The 15,540-nt window shown below is 42.7% G+C and overlaps 1 protein-coding gene across 3 annotated transcripts in view; it reads left to right on the plus strand.

The window, feature by feature from the left end:
* dmd (dystrophin) overlaps positions 1 to 15,540 on the plus strand; it is a 137,805-nt gene that overhangs the window by 101,043 nt on the left and 21,222 nt on the right. For 2 of the 3 annotated variants that reach the window (XM_086111300.1, XM_086111308.1), the window contains 4 exons: positions 1,165 to 1,228; positions 2,296 to 2,356; positions 5,946 to 5,981; positions 15,307 to 15,368. In XM_086111300.1, the coding sequence (XP_085967426.1) occupies positions 1,165 to 1,228; positions 2,296 to 2,356; positions 5,946 to 5,981; positions 15,307 to 15,368 (223 nt within the window). The remainder of the gene's footprint in view (positions 1 to 1,164; positions 1,229 to 2,295; positions 2,357 to 5,945; positions 5,982 to 15,306; positions 15,369 to 15,540) is intronic. The other variant, XM_086111318.1, reaches the window with a different exon arrangement.

The raw sequence follows: 15,540 nt of genomic DNA on the forward strand, positions 1-15,540 counted from the left end.
CTCATCCCCTCTGCCAAGCGCGGCCTGCAGATTGTTGTAGAGGAAAGAGGCATCATTAGATGAGCGCTTCATTCTGGCTGGATTACATATTCGTTCTATTACGGAAATGCTGAGACACTTCTGATGATTCCCTTTTTTTTTTTTTTTTAATATGTCCTTGATCAAAAATAATCAGCTTCTGCTCCAACCCGGTGGGGGCCCTCATGCATGGGAACACTATTGGGATTAGTACAGCTTCCGTAAGATATTTTGCTGGCGCTTGCCGCAAGGAACCACGCCCCTGGTGCATCAGATGATTTTACGTCATCTCTCTTCTCATTTGAAAGGTTTACCGTATTGGCCCGAATATAAGACGGCCCTGATTATAAGACGACCCCCTCTTTTTCAAGACTCAAGTTTGAAAAAAGACTTTTTGAATACCAAATTTATAATGACAGTACATCTGAAACAAATGATTCTAACAATATATTTGAGAGAAAAAGCATGTTATTTTGCCTCATTCAAATCTAAAGTGCAATCACATTCGTAAATGAATGGCTTCTGGTTTTTAAAATGTAAATGACATCATAACTTCTCCTCAGCTACCGATCTTTGACCCACTTTTCTCTAGATTGTCACTATGTTTCTCCATTTTCTGTTATCTCTTCTATTATTTTCTTCTCTTTTCATTCTTACCGCTATTTTTTATTTTTCTCCTTCGTGCTACCGCTATTTTTATTCTTCGTGGCAGGGGTTCACTTTGGCCTGAGGAGTCAAGTTCGGCATTCGCTTCAATGATATCTGGCGCCATCTAGCGTCGTGAATGGGGATCACGTCTAGACCCCGAATATAAGACGACCCCCACTTTTTCAGTCTAATTTCAATGCAAAAAACACTGTCTTATATTCGGGCCAATACGGTAATTTCAGGAGAAATATTGTAACAATTGGGTGCCGCGGTCAGAGTGGGTGAATAATTTATGATTTTCTATGAATGCCAGCTCACTGTAGGACATACAGTAGGTCACAGAGGGTATCCTGCAGGATTCTGAAAACCAACAGAGACAACTCCATCTATCCATTTAAAATGTTTTTTTTTTTTAATGGGCTTGCAGGATTTTTGACTCAAATACAAATTGGCTTTTGTATTTGATCTCATGTGTTTTCTTTCCTTTTCGTCCCTCAGGTCTCAGTCAATGACCATCTAAAGCAGATGATGGATGCACACCGAGACTTTGGCCTCCTTCATGGTGAGTAAAACGCTCTTTCTCGTAACGGTCTACTCGTGAATTTCTTTTTTTCGTCGTGGCCGTAAATTCCAATCTGACCCTGGACTCTTGAATCGGGAGTGCCGTCAGGTATGATATGAGTTTTATATTGACTCGGAGAGGTGCGCAGGCGCTCTGAGCCATCTGTCAAATGCTACTCTTCAACTAACCAAATCTTGATCGATTGGTCACCAATTGTATTTAAAGATTAAGTGTCCACTCTTGCGTAAGGGCAAGTGAAGTATAGGAGTCGTGTGCTTCCTGCCGACTGGGACTGTCGCCTTCATTACCTTCACTGTGCTGAACTAACGTAGCTCGCGGGGGCTAATTATTGGACTCCACTCTCACTGTTGGCGGGTCCAACATTGTCCAGCGCAGGCGTCTCCGTGAATTGCCCGAGCGTAGCGAACCGAAGCAGAATGTATTTTCATGGGAACAACGTTAGGTAGGGCAGGCTCAGGTACACCTTGAAATGTATCAAATGCTAGCAACAAAAATGAGCGCACCCCAAGGTGAAAATGTCCAAATTGCGCCCAATGTCAAAATGCACCTTCCTATGTGTCACACACTTGTTTTTAGGCAGTATTTCCATCTTCTCGATACAACTATTTATGACATCCTCTCTTTTATCGTTCTCGCCCAAAGATTCCGCTGGATTCATTGTGATTTTATTTATTATTTTTTTGGGAAAGAAATCGTCAAACACCTCAAGTAATTGTGACTCGGAAGACAGCAAACAAACCCAAACCATGCAGACAAACAAAGCGACTTGAATGTTTGCGTGCCTGTTTGTGCATGTGCGTGTCATGTGGTGGTCTGGGTGGGCGCATGCGCCCGCGATGGCTTTCAACTGCAGGAATATTACCTGCGAGGCACAATCCCCGCTGACCTCAGCCCATTTTACCAACGCCGACACTTAAGCTTTACGAATCAGTTTATGGAGTCCACTGCACGCGTTTAGACTGAAAGCTTTGCACAGCGCATGCGACTGCACAAGTGGGTTCTTTTGAACAATTAAAAAAGCCAGCCCTCAACTCCTGTCTCTGCAGGATCTGTTGACAGCCCCTTCGAGCAGGGCGTCTCTCCAAACAACGTGCCCTACTACATTAAGTAAGTACATCGATACCAACAGCACAAAGCATACCTCGAAAGCAAAAAAATAAAATAAAGCATTGGGCAATTGAATCTAAATTTACCGTTGAATTACCAGCTTTGCTCGCTTCTTTGAATTGCGGAGAAAATCTGTGTGTGTGTGTTGTGACAGTTATTTCTGGCCAAAACCAATTGAGTGTGAAACAAGGTTTATGTGCGCAATGTAATTCATCAAATGTGCGATGAATTGCAGTGGCTGATTTGGCATCTGTAGATGCAGCGTCTAAAAGGGCAGGCGCAAACTGTCACACATGTGTGTCGCGATAAGCGCAGTTATTGTAGTGATGAGGAGGCATGAACGTAAAGATGAGAACAGATTTTTATTGCGTGCGTAAACGTATTTTTTTTAATGCCAGAATAAAAATCATCGTCATATAAAGTCTCTTCAGCGACGCAATTTTGGAGCTTCTGAATAGGGCCCGATTATGGTACTTCTTCGGCCAAATGGCGGATGTTTACGATTTTTTTTTTTTTTTTACCTTTATGTACTCTAACCTTTTACAGCACAGGTGTCAAAGTCAAGGCCCAGATCAGGCCCGCGAAAGCAAATCAAGTGTAACAAGTTCCATAATGCTTGCTAAAGTCTGAACCAAAGTTTCAAACTGTCATATGTAATCCACAATAACAGGCATTGTTCTTGACATCTGATTTTAAAACTAGTTATCTTATATTTGTTGTGCACCATGTATGTAATATGTGGATGTGATTAAACATTTATATGGTTTCCCCAAATTCATAACGGCCCTCTACGCCGTAGAGTCTACGGGGTGCATGAAAGGGTTAAATATTTATCAAATGAAATTTGTCGATGAGATCATTCTATGAAACTGTCATTCATAACAAAATCAATCTTAATTTTGACAGGCAATAAGATAAGATAAGATAATCTTTATTTGTCCCACACTGGGGAATTTTGCAGTTGCTTAGGTGAGCAGTCCAAGATGCGCAAGGAATTGACCTGGATGTCACGATTTTACACCCCACCTAAAGTCACGTTTTATTTGAAAAAAATAAAAACATAGTGCAACATAAATGTGTGGTGGACATTCCGCTACCGGTAACTCATGCCATATGTCTATATGGCAAAGATTAACATCCCCCCTAACTTGGTTAAGTGATTTTTCCTGCCAGTGGGTATTTGTTTTAGTTGTATTTCTTTGTTTATTTTCAGTCCATTTTATTGTGTATTCTACACAAATTACAGTATGCATTTCATGAATAAATGGAAAAAAAAGATCTAAAAAGATTAATTTCATGCAATTCTAAAGATAAATGCTATATTGGGACCATAAAGGAAGTTTTTGTTTTGTTTTTTTTGCATAATATATTTAGAGTTGACCCCTAATATTGTCGGGGAATAGGGACCAAAAAAAATAATAATCCATATCGGTCGGCACTGCTTCTGAATAAGCGCCAGTCACAAGAAGGAGTCATGCCGTATCACCAATGATTTAACTCTTTTCAACCCTCCGTGATTGTGTGCCTGGGTCATTTCAGCACACGGTGGCAAATGGGGTTAAGCGCGACCAACTTCGGCATTCGGCAAAACAGGATGAAGCATTTCCTTCCGGTTCAGGTCACTGACGACGCCCGGGGAAAAGAGCAGCTGGAGAGTTATTAAACAATACAATATCATTTGATTTACACAAGATGTCTTCAAGAGCTACCATTTCCGATGCGTAGGCTTGCTTTGTGTTTCGATCTATCGAATCAAAAAATAATTGATGTGCATGTATTTAACATTTGTCCAAATACACTAGTAATAATGAAAATATTATTCCAGCAAATTTGAGTTCAAATGACCATGTCGTCAGCCCGTACTTGTTACTGCGCGCCCAGGAAGTCAGCCAACTTGTTTTCTGATTTGGTCATGTGATTTTCTTGATCAGGCCCATTGGTGCTAGCAGTTTTCCAGATGTGCCGTCCCACCATTTCAAACACAGTGTTATGCAAGATAGGGACTGGGCAGATACATCCAGTTGCCACAAAACATGTTATTTGGTGCTTGCTGGTTTCTCCAAAAGTATCGGAGTTACAAATGTATTTCCTGTAACTCAGTAAAAAGTTGGTTTGCCTCTTTAGCTAACACTTCCAGTTCCATCACTTTCCACATTTCATGCACTTGAGGTGCTCTCCAAAATATTCCATCGTGATCACCTTCAGATCTACTGTACCTCACTAAAGTGAAAAGCTCACTTTTAAATATAGCAGTTACCCGTGTTGCCAACAGTGAGCGCAATTATTTCGAGTGAGTTTGTAAATAGTAAATTAGCGCCCTCTGTTGGGACTTTGGTAAATCAGGCCCCAAGTGTGAGTGAATTGGGGGGAATAGGTCGCCTTGCACGCCTGCATGCGTGTGGTCTGCTTTTCTGTGTGGTGTACAATGAAAAGCTATCCCAGAGTGTAAATTGAATTTTAATTTGGGTTGAGGCGTCCCCATGTCAAATATGAATGTCAACATCTCAATCTATATATACACCTATATTTTTCATCAGCCTTGCATTCATAACCCATCGTAAGTCCCGCTCAGGTCTGAAACGAAATCAGAACCCGGAAGCCGATGATGTCATTAGACATGAAAGTTTGAATGTGAGAGAATGCAGACAAGTCCAAAAAGCCCACTTGTCTCCATCTATCGACACGTCATAGACTGAAGTTGAAAAATTCTTCATCCTGGAAGGAGTTTCTCAAGGCTGCATTTTTTAGCCAAATTACAGTGAAAAATATGTTTTTTGAAAATATCTACCTTATTGTTGCAAAAGAAGAATCCAACCTCATAGCTAGGTGCTCTTCATTGTTCGTCCATTTTCTATATTTGTCTGGAGAGTCAGGGGAATACTGCAGCCTATCCCAGCTGAATTTTTTTGAGAGTTGAGAGACGGGCTACACCCTCAACTGGACAGTCGATTGCCAGGGAAGCAATTAAAATCTTTTCTTTAAAAAATAAGAATAAAATAATACACATCACAAATTTGGTCTGTTTAGATTTCACACTGATTTAAGTGTGTGACATTTGATTTGTCATCACTTAAATTGCTGCTGTTGTGGAATTTGGATCAGATATGTGAGCTTTTCAAACCCTCAATACACTTTTTTCCCCTAGATTAGGGTTTTCACACATCTGATTTTTAAAACGTCTGAAAGATATTTGTGCGGACTCAACGTGACTGATGAAAACAGAACATGCGTTGTACTCATGCATGTTTCCATGCTTTCTGTAGAATCACCTTATTAATGTCATTGCATGGTTCATGTTTTGTTTTTTTTGTTTTTTTCCCAAGACGTGATCCCAGAATACTTATCACCCCACTGACCCCCACCCCACCTCCCACTCTGAGCTCATTTCCTGTTTCTTTGGCAAATCAGACAAGCGCCGTGCCCCATGTCATCAGCTACTTGCATCTTTTCCATGTCTGGTTTAATTGATAGATGGCCGTGACTAATTCAACACTTGGGGAGAAAATCAAGGCTAAGGCGAAAAGTTTTATGGAGGAGGAAAAATGAAGTGACAGGGTTTTGTTTTGTTTTGTTTTATCTCCAAATACAGAGAAAAAGCCGGACCGGACCTGATGACCAAGACACTGTGAGTGTGATATTCCAACTCGACTCAACTGTATTTATAGAGCCCTTTAAAAAAAAAAAACTCGCTGTATACAAAGTGCTGTCCATGAAGCAAAACTAATTTATACGACAACAAACAATAATAACAAAGACAGTGTAAAGCACAAAACAGACAGTAAAACAAACAAAAAAAAAATCAAGTCTCATGCTGAGCCAAAAGCCGAAGAAAAAAATGAGTTTAAAAGATGGGCAGCGTTCAGCGGGAGGTCATTGCAAAGAGAGGGACCAGCAACAAAAAAGGCTGGATCGCCTTCTGAGCCTCCACTTAGACCTTGGCACCTCCAATAGTGCCTGGTCTGCAGACCTGAGGCCATTTCAAGATTTGAAAACAAATAATAGAAGCTTTGGAAGAACTCTAAAATATATCGGGAGCCAGTGAATGGAGTTATGTGCTCCCTCTTCCGAGTACCTGTCGAGAGGTGAGCAGCAGCATTTTGGACCAACTGGAGAGGCTTCATGGAGGATTGGCCGAGATGTGACGAGGAAAACACACAACACGGTGAAATTGATTCAGAAATACACTCCGATACATGTCTCATGCATACGAACACAACATAGAATGTTTTTTGCACCACAGCAGTACAGTATGTCGCTGGTCAAGTGGGCAGATTCTCCCATTTTCACAAGACACGAGAATTCCTTCGATGATCCATTTTGAAAATATGTCACATGGTGATTGTGACATTAACTTGCGTCATCGAGCCGGAATTTATCGCCAGCGACATGTGCGGCTCATCCACAGGCTGCTTGCAGGGAGCGTGTGTTTTTGCATGATAAATTGGTCATTCCAGAACCTTACCGGATTGACGACATGCTGTCCAATCTATTGGTTCATGTAACCAATATGAATTGAACCAACAAGATTGGTATTTTATATATATATATTTTTTAAACCAAACCATTTTTAAGGTGTACAATGTTGTTTGTGACCAGCACTTGAAATGCAAGTCCCATCAGCATGAAATGACTGAAAATGAAATAAAAGGAAATGCCCCATCACAGTGGAAGAAAAAAAAAATAAGTCCACCGGCGTTGATCCTATTTTAAAAATATGATGTAATGTCGATGTTCGGCCATCATTGTAATGGAGGGACACATATTACAGCCGTTGGGGAGTCAGCGAGCGGAGATTGGACAGATGCGCCACCCCTGCACCGTCCGCACCCCTGCCGGTCACAGTCATCGCTTGATGTCAGCGGCTATGGAATGACTCAAAATGTGCAATATGATATTTTGCCTTCGAGAGGCGCTCGACCTCGGTCGAGCCTCCGGAGACCAAAAGACGCTTTCGTCTGCTGGAAATTTGTTTGCGTCACACTCTGATGTCCACTGTCCTCACCCAGAATGTGCAGTGGGCACAAATAAGTCGATGGTAGAATCTGCGCCTTTTCTGACTTAAGAGAGAGAGGGAGACGATGCCTGTTAGTGAGCGGCTCTGAAAATGTCATTATGACATCATAGAACTATATCTGCAGTTAGCAGAATTCCATAAACGATACAAAGCCAACGTCCGCAAACACTGGTAGGGTTGGTACAAGGGCCAACAAAGTCCATGACAGTTTGGTGAGGATTTGGATGAAGATGAGACTTGAAAGGGTTCACCGAGCCTAGCTTCCTGGCCATTTGTTATCACAGTGGTACCTCAACGTACCAAATCAATTGGTTCTGGTAGGAAATTACTCACGAGAAAATTTTGTAGGTCAAGACGCATTTTCCATGTAAATGCCCTAATTCGTTCCAAACCCCCCAAAATTCAGACATAAATGTTTTCTAAAGTCAGCATCGTGAGCGATCGCCCGACTGGTGATTCACATTTATGTAAAACTATCGGAACACCTCAATGGCCCGAGGTGCGAATGACGAAGACGCTGCATAGACACATATCGATCTATTTTCACACACAGACTCATACCGTAGAGATCCCTCTTAGCCAATGGGATGCCAGGAAGATGCGAGGTAATAACCAATGGCAGAGCAGCTATAAGTATGTTGCGTTCAGGAAACTCGGAGCTGCGACTAGCGGCCCATACTGTATTTTTTACCTTTCGTATCTTGAAATTTCTATCGTAGCAAGAGGCAATAATTTCCTGTTGAGGAATTTCGTAACTTGATAATTTTGTATGAAGAGACGTTCGTAAGTAGAGCTACCACTGTTCGTCAATGTACGTCTCGCTCACATACACACTTTCCGAAGTAGGCATATCATGAAATCGTGACTTGGTTATTTAATGTCAAACTTGATGGGTGGGCAGGAAACGGAGCCATTTCTATGAGGTGTCCCTTTTAAATCGCTGCTGAGGAATTCATTGAAGCACGCACACACGCGCTGACAGGTAGAAACAGGCAACCGTTGTGAGGAGATCAAAGTTGATGCTTGGCAAATAAATAACAAGGAGAGTCACTTTGCGGGGGATTTTTTTTTTCCAAGGCGACACGGCAACAAAAGTTGTCCCCGAGCAAAACAGCTCCAATTCCTTTTCATTTCACTTTTGGGCTCTGTCCTATCTCTGTGCTTCCATACATTACTTTTCCTTCTCTTTTTCTCACGGCCTCCTCCATGTTATTGGATGTTGAAAAGCTGAGAGCTTCTTGTGAGCACCTCAGCTCCTTTCCTTTCACTGACACTGTGATGGGGGAAGGGGAGCCCCGCCAAGGCTGAGTGAAGCAGTGAGGGAAAAAGAGAGCTTGACCAGAAGTGGGATCTTGTTTTTCAAAATAAAGGCATCGTATTAGGGCTTGCTGCGGTAGGATGAAGTTGGTGATTGTATAAGTAGTCTACGGTGTTCGAATGGTCAGTCCAATTCACATCAAAAAATATTTCTGATGACTGATGACTCATCCTCTTGTATGAGTAAAATGAAATGCATTTTATTTGAATACAAATTTATTTTAGGGCTACTGTAATTGCATCCATTTTGTTTGACTAATTGCTAGCTATGTTGAATGTACTTTTTTTAAAACATGCATAACAGGGTTCCGTTGGAACTGGATATATTCACTTTTTTTCTCTCTCTTACTCAGAGTGGCTAAAATGGCTTTTGTAAGAGGGTTGCGGGTGTGTTGACAGGCGAGTATGTATTGTAGACAATCACAACTTAATATGCAAATTGTTCATTAAGAGGGAAGGACGGGAGAAAATGACATTTTGGAGGTTACTCTTTGGTTTTTAAAATAACATTGGTCAACATTTTTATTGTTTTTACTTTCTCAGTTAATCAGCGATGCAAGTAAACCTTTCTTGATGGATTGGTTGTGGTGATTCCGAATATTCTCTCATTCTTTCTCGAGCACGTCAGGTTTTCATAATAATATCCATCTATCCTCCGAACAGCTTATCCTCAATAGGCACACTTAGTAATGTTTATGAATTAGGGGTTAGGTGAATAGTTTTTCTGCTATGTAAATTACAATGCATGGTAATAAAAAAATGAGAATTCCTCAAAGAACATAAACAACAAGAAAATAAAGAAAATGTTTCAAAATCAGCATACTGTACATTTAGGGACACGTAAAGCCATCTCTGTTTAAAATCTGCTTTTGACCAGTGTTCGACTTTTGGACTCAGTTTTACTCTGGCTGCAATTACATTTCGTCCCTGTTGACACAACAAGTGTATGTTCATGTATTTGGCTCGTAGATTATTTCAGGTTTCCTCGGAAAATACAATAATTTCGCCGCTGGAAATGAGCACAGTCACACCTAATATGCCAACTGAAGATGCGCGTGAAATAAATGGCGACCGCCAAATGCAAAAACATGGACATTTATTTTGGAAAGAGTTGAGCGGAAGTGTGGCCCATTTGTGAAATGTTGCACCTTGGCGCGTTTCATTCGGGAATCAAGCAGCCTCCCTGCAAAGACACCACCAGGGCTCACACGCGGATAATCACAAGCACGGGCAAGCTCCGGCAAGGTTGTCCTGGTGCCGCTTAGACGCGGGGTCGAACCGAGGAAAGGGTTTGCGCCGATATTGGGGGGCGTCCTTGGGGGTGGGCTCTCTCTTGCCCAAATCGCCAGCGACAATGCGGGAGCAGCTTCGGAAGTGAGTACCGGTGACGGTTTTTATTCATTTGTTGTTCAATAATCGTATTTTTGCGTGTGTGTGTGTGTGTTTTACTCCGCTGACGTTGGCCGCGAGTTTTCGCGGTGAGCACGGAGGCGCTGAGCTGAGAAACGCGTATTATTGGAAAAAAATATCCGAGATTTGGCGTGTGAGTCATTTGGGAATGAAATACACAAGAGGCACCGACTTAACATTTGGAACGTACGTGGCGTCAAATTGATGGGTAACCCCCCTCTTTTAAATAATTGCACACCGGTGAATGGATCCAACGTCATTGGGGGAGAACACAATGCTTTTAACTTGTAATAGGCTAATAACTTCCGTCGCCGTGGTTCGGTCTTGCGGGTTTGGATACCTGGCTCGGGCATTCGCTCAGTCGGCGTCTTCCTCGTCGCGTTTATGGCCCATGTTCGTCTCTGAAGAGGGTCCATTGTGCTTAAAAGCAAACACACTGCAACCGGATCTCGAGGTGTGGGCGTGCGTTTTATTTGGTGGGGGGGATTCGTGTTGATTTGTGCACGCGCGTCGCATCGCCCTCTTCTGCAGGCTGATGCATCAGTGCGTTACATTCCTTTACATGCACGCAAGCGCCCTCCACCCCCACCGTGACAGTCAGCCTTTGGAAATGTTCGTACGTCGGCTCCAATTTTTAAGGTGGGATGAAACATGCTAAGGTTATCCGGCCGAAGACGGTGCGCGTCGTGGTGTGAGAGTGACGCTCAGCCGCAGTGTTGAGCCTCGCGCACTCCCACGGATCTCATTGTGACTAACACACGCACACACTCACACGCGCGCACACACACACACGCACACACACACTCAAACATGCACGCCCGCGCTTATTTATTTGTTGCAAATAAGGGTCCTTGATGCGGGATGGGTTGGTGGCGCAGATTGTTGGCACCAGGGTGCATTCGTTCTCGAGGAGTCCAAACACAGTTGACAATGATCTACTCACGCAGTTGAACCTGAGCACTTGCTTTTGTTCATGTTTTGAATCATTTACCCATGCACGATCTCTCTTTGCTCGCAAGCTTGTTAGGCCACCAAAAGTTGCTTGGTGGTGTGTTCAAAAGGTCACGTACACCAGTGTTTCCTCATCATTTATTGAGGCAAGGCACATAGATTTTAAGTTCAGGGGATACATCGGGATCTAGTGATACATCTAGTGCAGGTGCAGTTGCCGTATTTTCCGTATTATACGTCGCTTTGGACTAGAATTCAATTCATTCAATGAATGGCCTATTTTAAAACTGTTTTCATATATAGTTTTTTTTTCATTATAAGGCACATAGAATAGAAACTACAGTAGTGGCTGCGGTTGCGTTATGCACCCGCTAAATGAAGCTACGCTAAAGGAAATACATCTATCCATCCATTTTCTGATCCGCTTATCCTCACAAGGGTTGTGGGAGGTGCTGGAGCCTATCCCAGCCATCTCCGGTCGGTAGGCGGGGGGGCACCCTGAACCGGTTGCCAGCCAATCGCAGGGCACACAGAAACGAACGACCATCCGCACTCACAATCACACCTAGAGACAATTTAGAGTGTTCCATTAACCTGCCATGCATGTTTTTGGAATGTGGGAGGAACCCGGAGTACCCAGAGAAAACCCACGCAGGCTCGGGGAGAACATGCAAACTCCACACAGGAAGGCCGCACATGGAATCAAACCCGGTACCTCTGCACTGTGATGTCGACGTGCTAATCTCTCGATCACAACCTAAATTCACCTTTTTTCCCTCTGAGTCTGTATTTTGAAGAGTTAAAAAAATCATATTCACTACATATCAATATCAACTGATATGCAAGTTAAATCATGATACGCTTTTGAATCACATTTTTAATCACATCTTCCAGGCCTCCCGCGTATCATAATTGGGATTGGGAGACTCGGACAGAACTGAATTGGTTGCTAGCCAATCGTAGGACACGCAGGAATGTCTGAATACATTTTGGGGCCAATTGCCTGAAATTGAATGCATTTTCCACAGCACGGTTTCCGCTGGTAATACAAGTTGGTCCGTTATATTACGAGCTACTTGGATGCCATCGGACTCAAAAATAATCTGTCATCAAATGCTGCAAATATCAATGCAGACATGAAAATTGAAGGACTGGGCATTGGGCAATTCATGACTTCTCTTTTTAATAGCGCAGACGTGCCGTTTTGGCAGTAGAATAGATAGCCTGCTGTCGTCTCTTGGCAGGCAAACAATCTCGTTTTCGCAAATTTACTCCGATGCAACCCGACGGAAAATATTTCATACGGATCTGTGAGAAAATGCCTTCCACAAACCCGATGATGGATGTTTGGTTTGCAGTTTGTCCACTTAGAAGTGGCCACGACGTCTTGTAATCTGAATCAGGCCTCTTCTGTATGTGGATGAAGGTCTCGGTCTGGGTGTGCAGGCTGTTTCATGTGACTACAAAACGCATTTGTTTGGAAGCCGCAACAGCTAAATTTAGCCATGAAAACAAATTTGTACACACATTGGCCAATTCGTATTAATAGCTGCGAGTCTCCGCCCTACAACATGGGACATTGGCAAAGAAAGAGGACACACAGATGGACTTTTTGAAAACCTTATTTACCTTCAACACCAGTAGGTGCTTTTTTTTCCCGTCAAACAAGGCCAATTGTAGCGAGTTAATCAGATTTGTCCTAGAATGTTTCTCAGTCTCCCTTTGTCACAGATCTTCACCCTGCAGCAGTGCAAGCCTTTGGAAACCAGTTTGTTACATATTGGGGAGACGCAGAGGACACATGGACTTATTAAATACTGTATAGAAATCCGTGAAGTGATGTCACTCCATGGCCTGGACTTGCTGTCTTGTTGTCGATTGGCAGCGATGGTGGGAGTCAGTCGCCACGCTGCAGAGATGGCTGTATTTATGGCACTTGTTCCCTTAGGCTCATTTAATTCAATTCAGGATTCTTTTTTTTTTGTCTCTCAGTTGCTCCTTAAACAACCACGATGCATTAAAATTCCGTATTTCTCCCTTCAGGAAGCCTGACGCACGTGCAACTGGCTGATATGAATATTCAGTTTGAGGATGGACTAATTTCATTGGTCCACTGGTGCCCTGTTTGGTCATTTCATTGGTCAGACGTGACAAGACTTTGGGTAAATTGATTGGCGTCGTGAAGCTCGTCCGTGAAAGAGAATCATAAATTCACAAAAATGAACGCCGCAGTCTTTAAAGAGTGGGGGTGGAGTACTGGCTTGTGGTTCGAAAATTACAATACATGGGGGGGAAAAAGTAGGTTCCTGAATGGACATTAAATCAGAATTGAGCACTTGGACCTTTGCGCCTTAAAGTGTGAAGCAAACCTAATATCCATTCAAATCCTAAATAAGAAGTCCTGAGCTTCATACCCAGAAGCTTTTGGGTTTCTCTCAACTCATAATTGACGTCCATGAGTGAAGATGCCTTTGATTGAATCTTTTCACTCAGAGTCTGCTCCCTCTTGACATTCTTGTAATTTTTCTCCCTGTCACATGTAAGATGTAGAGCATGTTAATGTGCGTTTACATTTTCTTTGAGGTTATGGCCACATGTTTGGGACCATTTTTGACAGCAACATTTCCCCCACAGTGGACTCTTGGTTTGACTGAGTGTGAATGGTTGTTTTTCTTTGTGCCCCTGTCTTGTTTTTTGATGAACACTTAGGCCAATTACACTCTTGGTATTTTAATATTACTCATGGTAGTACTTAAAGTGCTCATTATTTTTAATTTTTAGGTAGCACTTGGTGTAAAAAGATTGAGAAACTCTGTAGTCTAAAAAAAAAAGGGGGGGGGGTTTGGGGGGGTAAGCTCTGGAACCCGGGAGAGCAAAGACATCCGTCAACGAAAATCATTTCTCACCTCAACTGGATGAGGACGTTGAAACCTCTTCTGCTGTCTTAAAATGTAGCGCCGACACATTGGGCTTGTCCTTGGACTGGAACACTCTTCTTTGAAATAGTGTCGACATTAAATTTTGTTTGTTTGTTTGTTTTTGTCTTCCCCGTGAAGAACCTGACTGAGACATCTGCTCGGGTGTGGCTGAACCGCAGGCAGCCATATTGCAACGGTGTTAGTCAGGTGTCCATGTAATGCGTCATAATTACACGTTGGGTGTTTCGCGCGAATCATGCGCGTGCATCATACCAATAATGAGCCATGTGCCTGAGCTATTTTTGCGCAGGTTGTGATTTTCAAGTACCCCAGGAGCCCTCTCCTCTTTGGTTGGAGTGCAGGCGGCATGCTGCAAAAGCAGGCATGCGTATGGATTATTATTTTGAAGTGCTCTCCTGACAAAGGTTAACCGCAGCCACGCTTGTGTGCGTCCGACTTCGACGTCGGCACTTTTAAAAGCTCCGCTGGAGATGTGACGATGGGGAGGCAAAGGAAATCGAGGCATCATCGTCTTTTTTTTTTTTTTTTTTTAATGGTGCGAAAGCAAAACTGTGGTAAATTAAGTTTTGTTACGTTGTCCCCTTCCAATTATGAGAATTCTCGACTCACGATTCCTAAGCAGTGTGCTGTAGCACAGTAGTATGCTGCGAGAGATAATTAGCTGAGCTGTGGGTGATGATCCAATTTCACTTAAATGGTCGAAAAAAACTGCGATTGGCTGGCAACCAGTTCAGGGTATCTCCCCACCTACTGCCCGAAGACCGCTAGGATAGGATCCAGCACCCCAACCCCCGCACCCCCCGCGACCCTTGTGATAAAGCGGATCGGGAAATGGATGGATGGATGGTCGAAAAAATATTTATTTACTGCAAACATGTATTTATTTGCTCCACTCGCTACGCCGGTGAAATACGGTGACAGGGCAATTACAAGGTCTTCCACTAGAGGGACACAAAGAAAATTGAGGCGCGGTTATTATTTCAGGATATTTACTTTTTGTGACCTTTTTGTTGTGCCATTGTTAAAAAAATATATTTAGTTTTTGTACGAGGACAACAGGGTAGACTTTGTTGTTTTCTTCCTGTCTGGAATGGTATTATCACTTTGCTCAAAGACGAATCAAGATGTCTGGTATGCTACAGATGACTTATTTTTCAACCTTTCACCCCGACGTTTTCTTTGATGTTATTAAACAGAGCTGTGTGATGGATTTTTAACAGCTTTAAGCGAGTAAGGCTGCTTAAAACCAGCAAATTCTCCTCAGACTGTAATGAAGAATCCTTCTTTTTTTTCTGTTGTGTTTCCCACTTTTCAAACAGCCACCAGACCCAGACAACATGCTGGGACCATCCCAAGATGGCGGAGCTTTATCAGTCGCTCTGTAAGATGCCTTTTCCTTTCTCATTTAGGGGGCTTTAATACGAATGTTTTTTTTAATTGGGGAAAATGTTTTGTTGTTTCAATCTTTTATTTTCATATTACACTTTGTATGCTGAAAATACAAACATTTGCTAATTTGTCATCTGGGGACGTTTTTTAAAATAACCGTACTT

This window comes from Hippocampus guttulatus, chromosome 1 (assembly GCF_054856545.1).
Source record: "Hippocampus guttulatus isolate MCC_2025c chromosome 1, RoL_Hgut_1.0, whole genome shotgun sequence".
Classification (NCBI taxonomy): Eukaryota; Metazoa; Chordata; class Actinopteri; order Syngnathiformes; family Syngnathidae; genus Hippocampus; species Hippocampus guttulatus.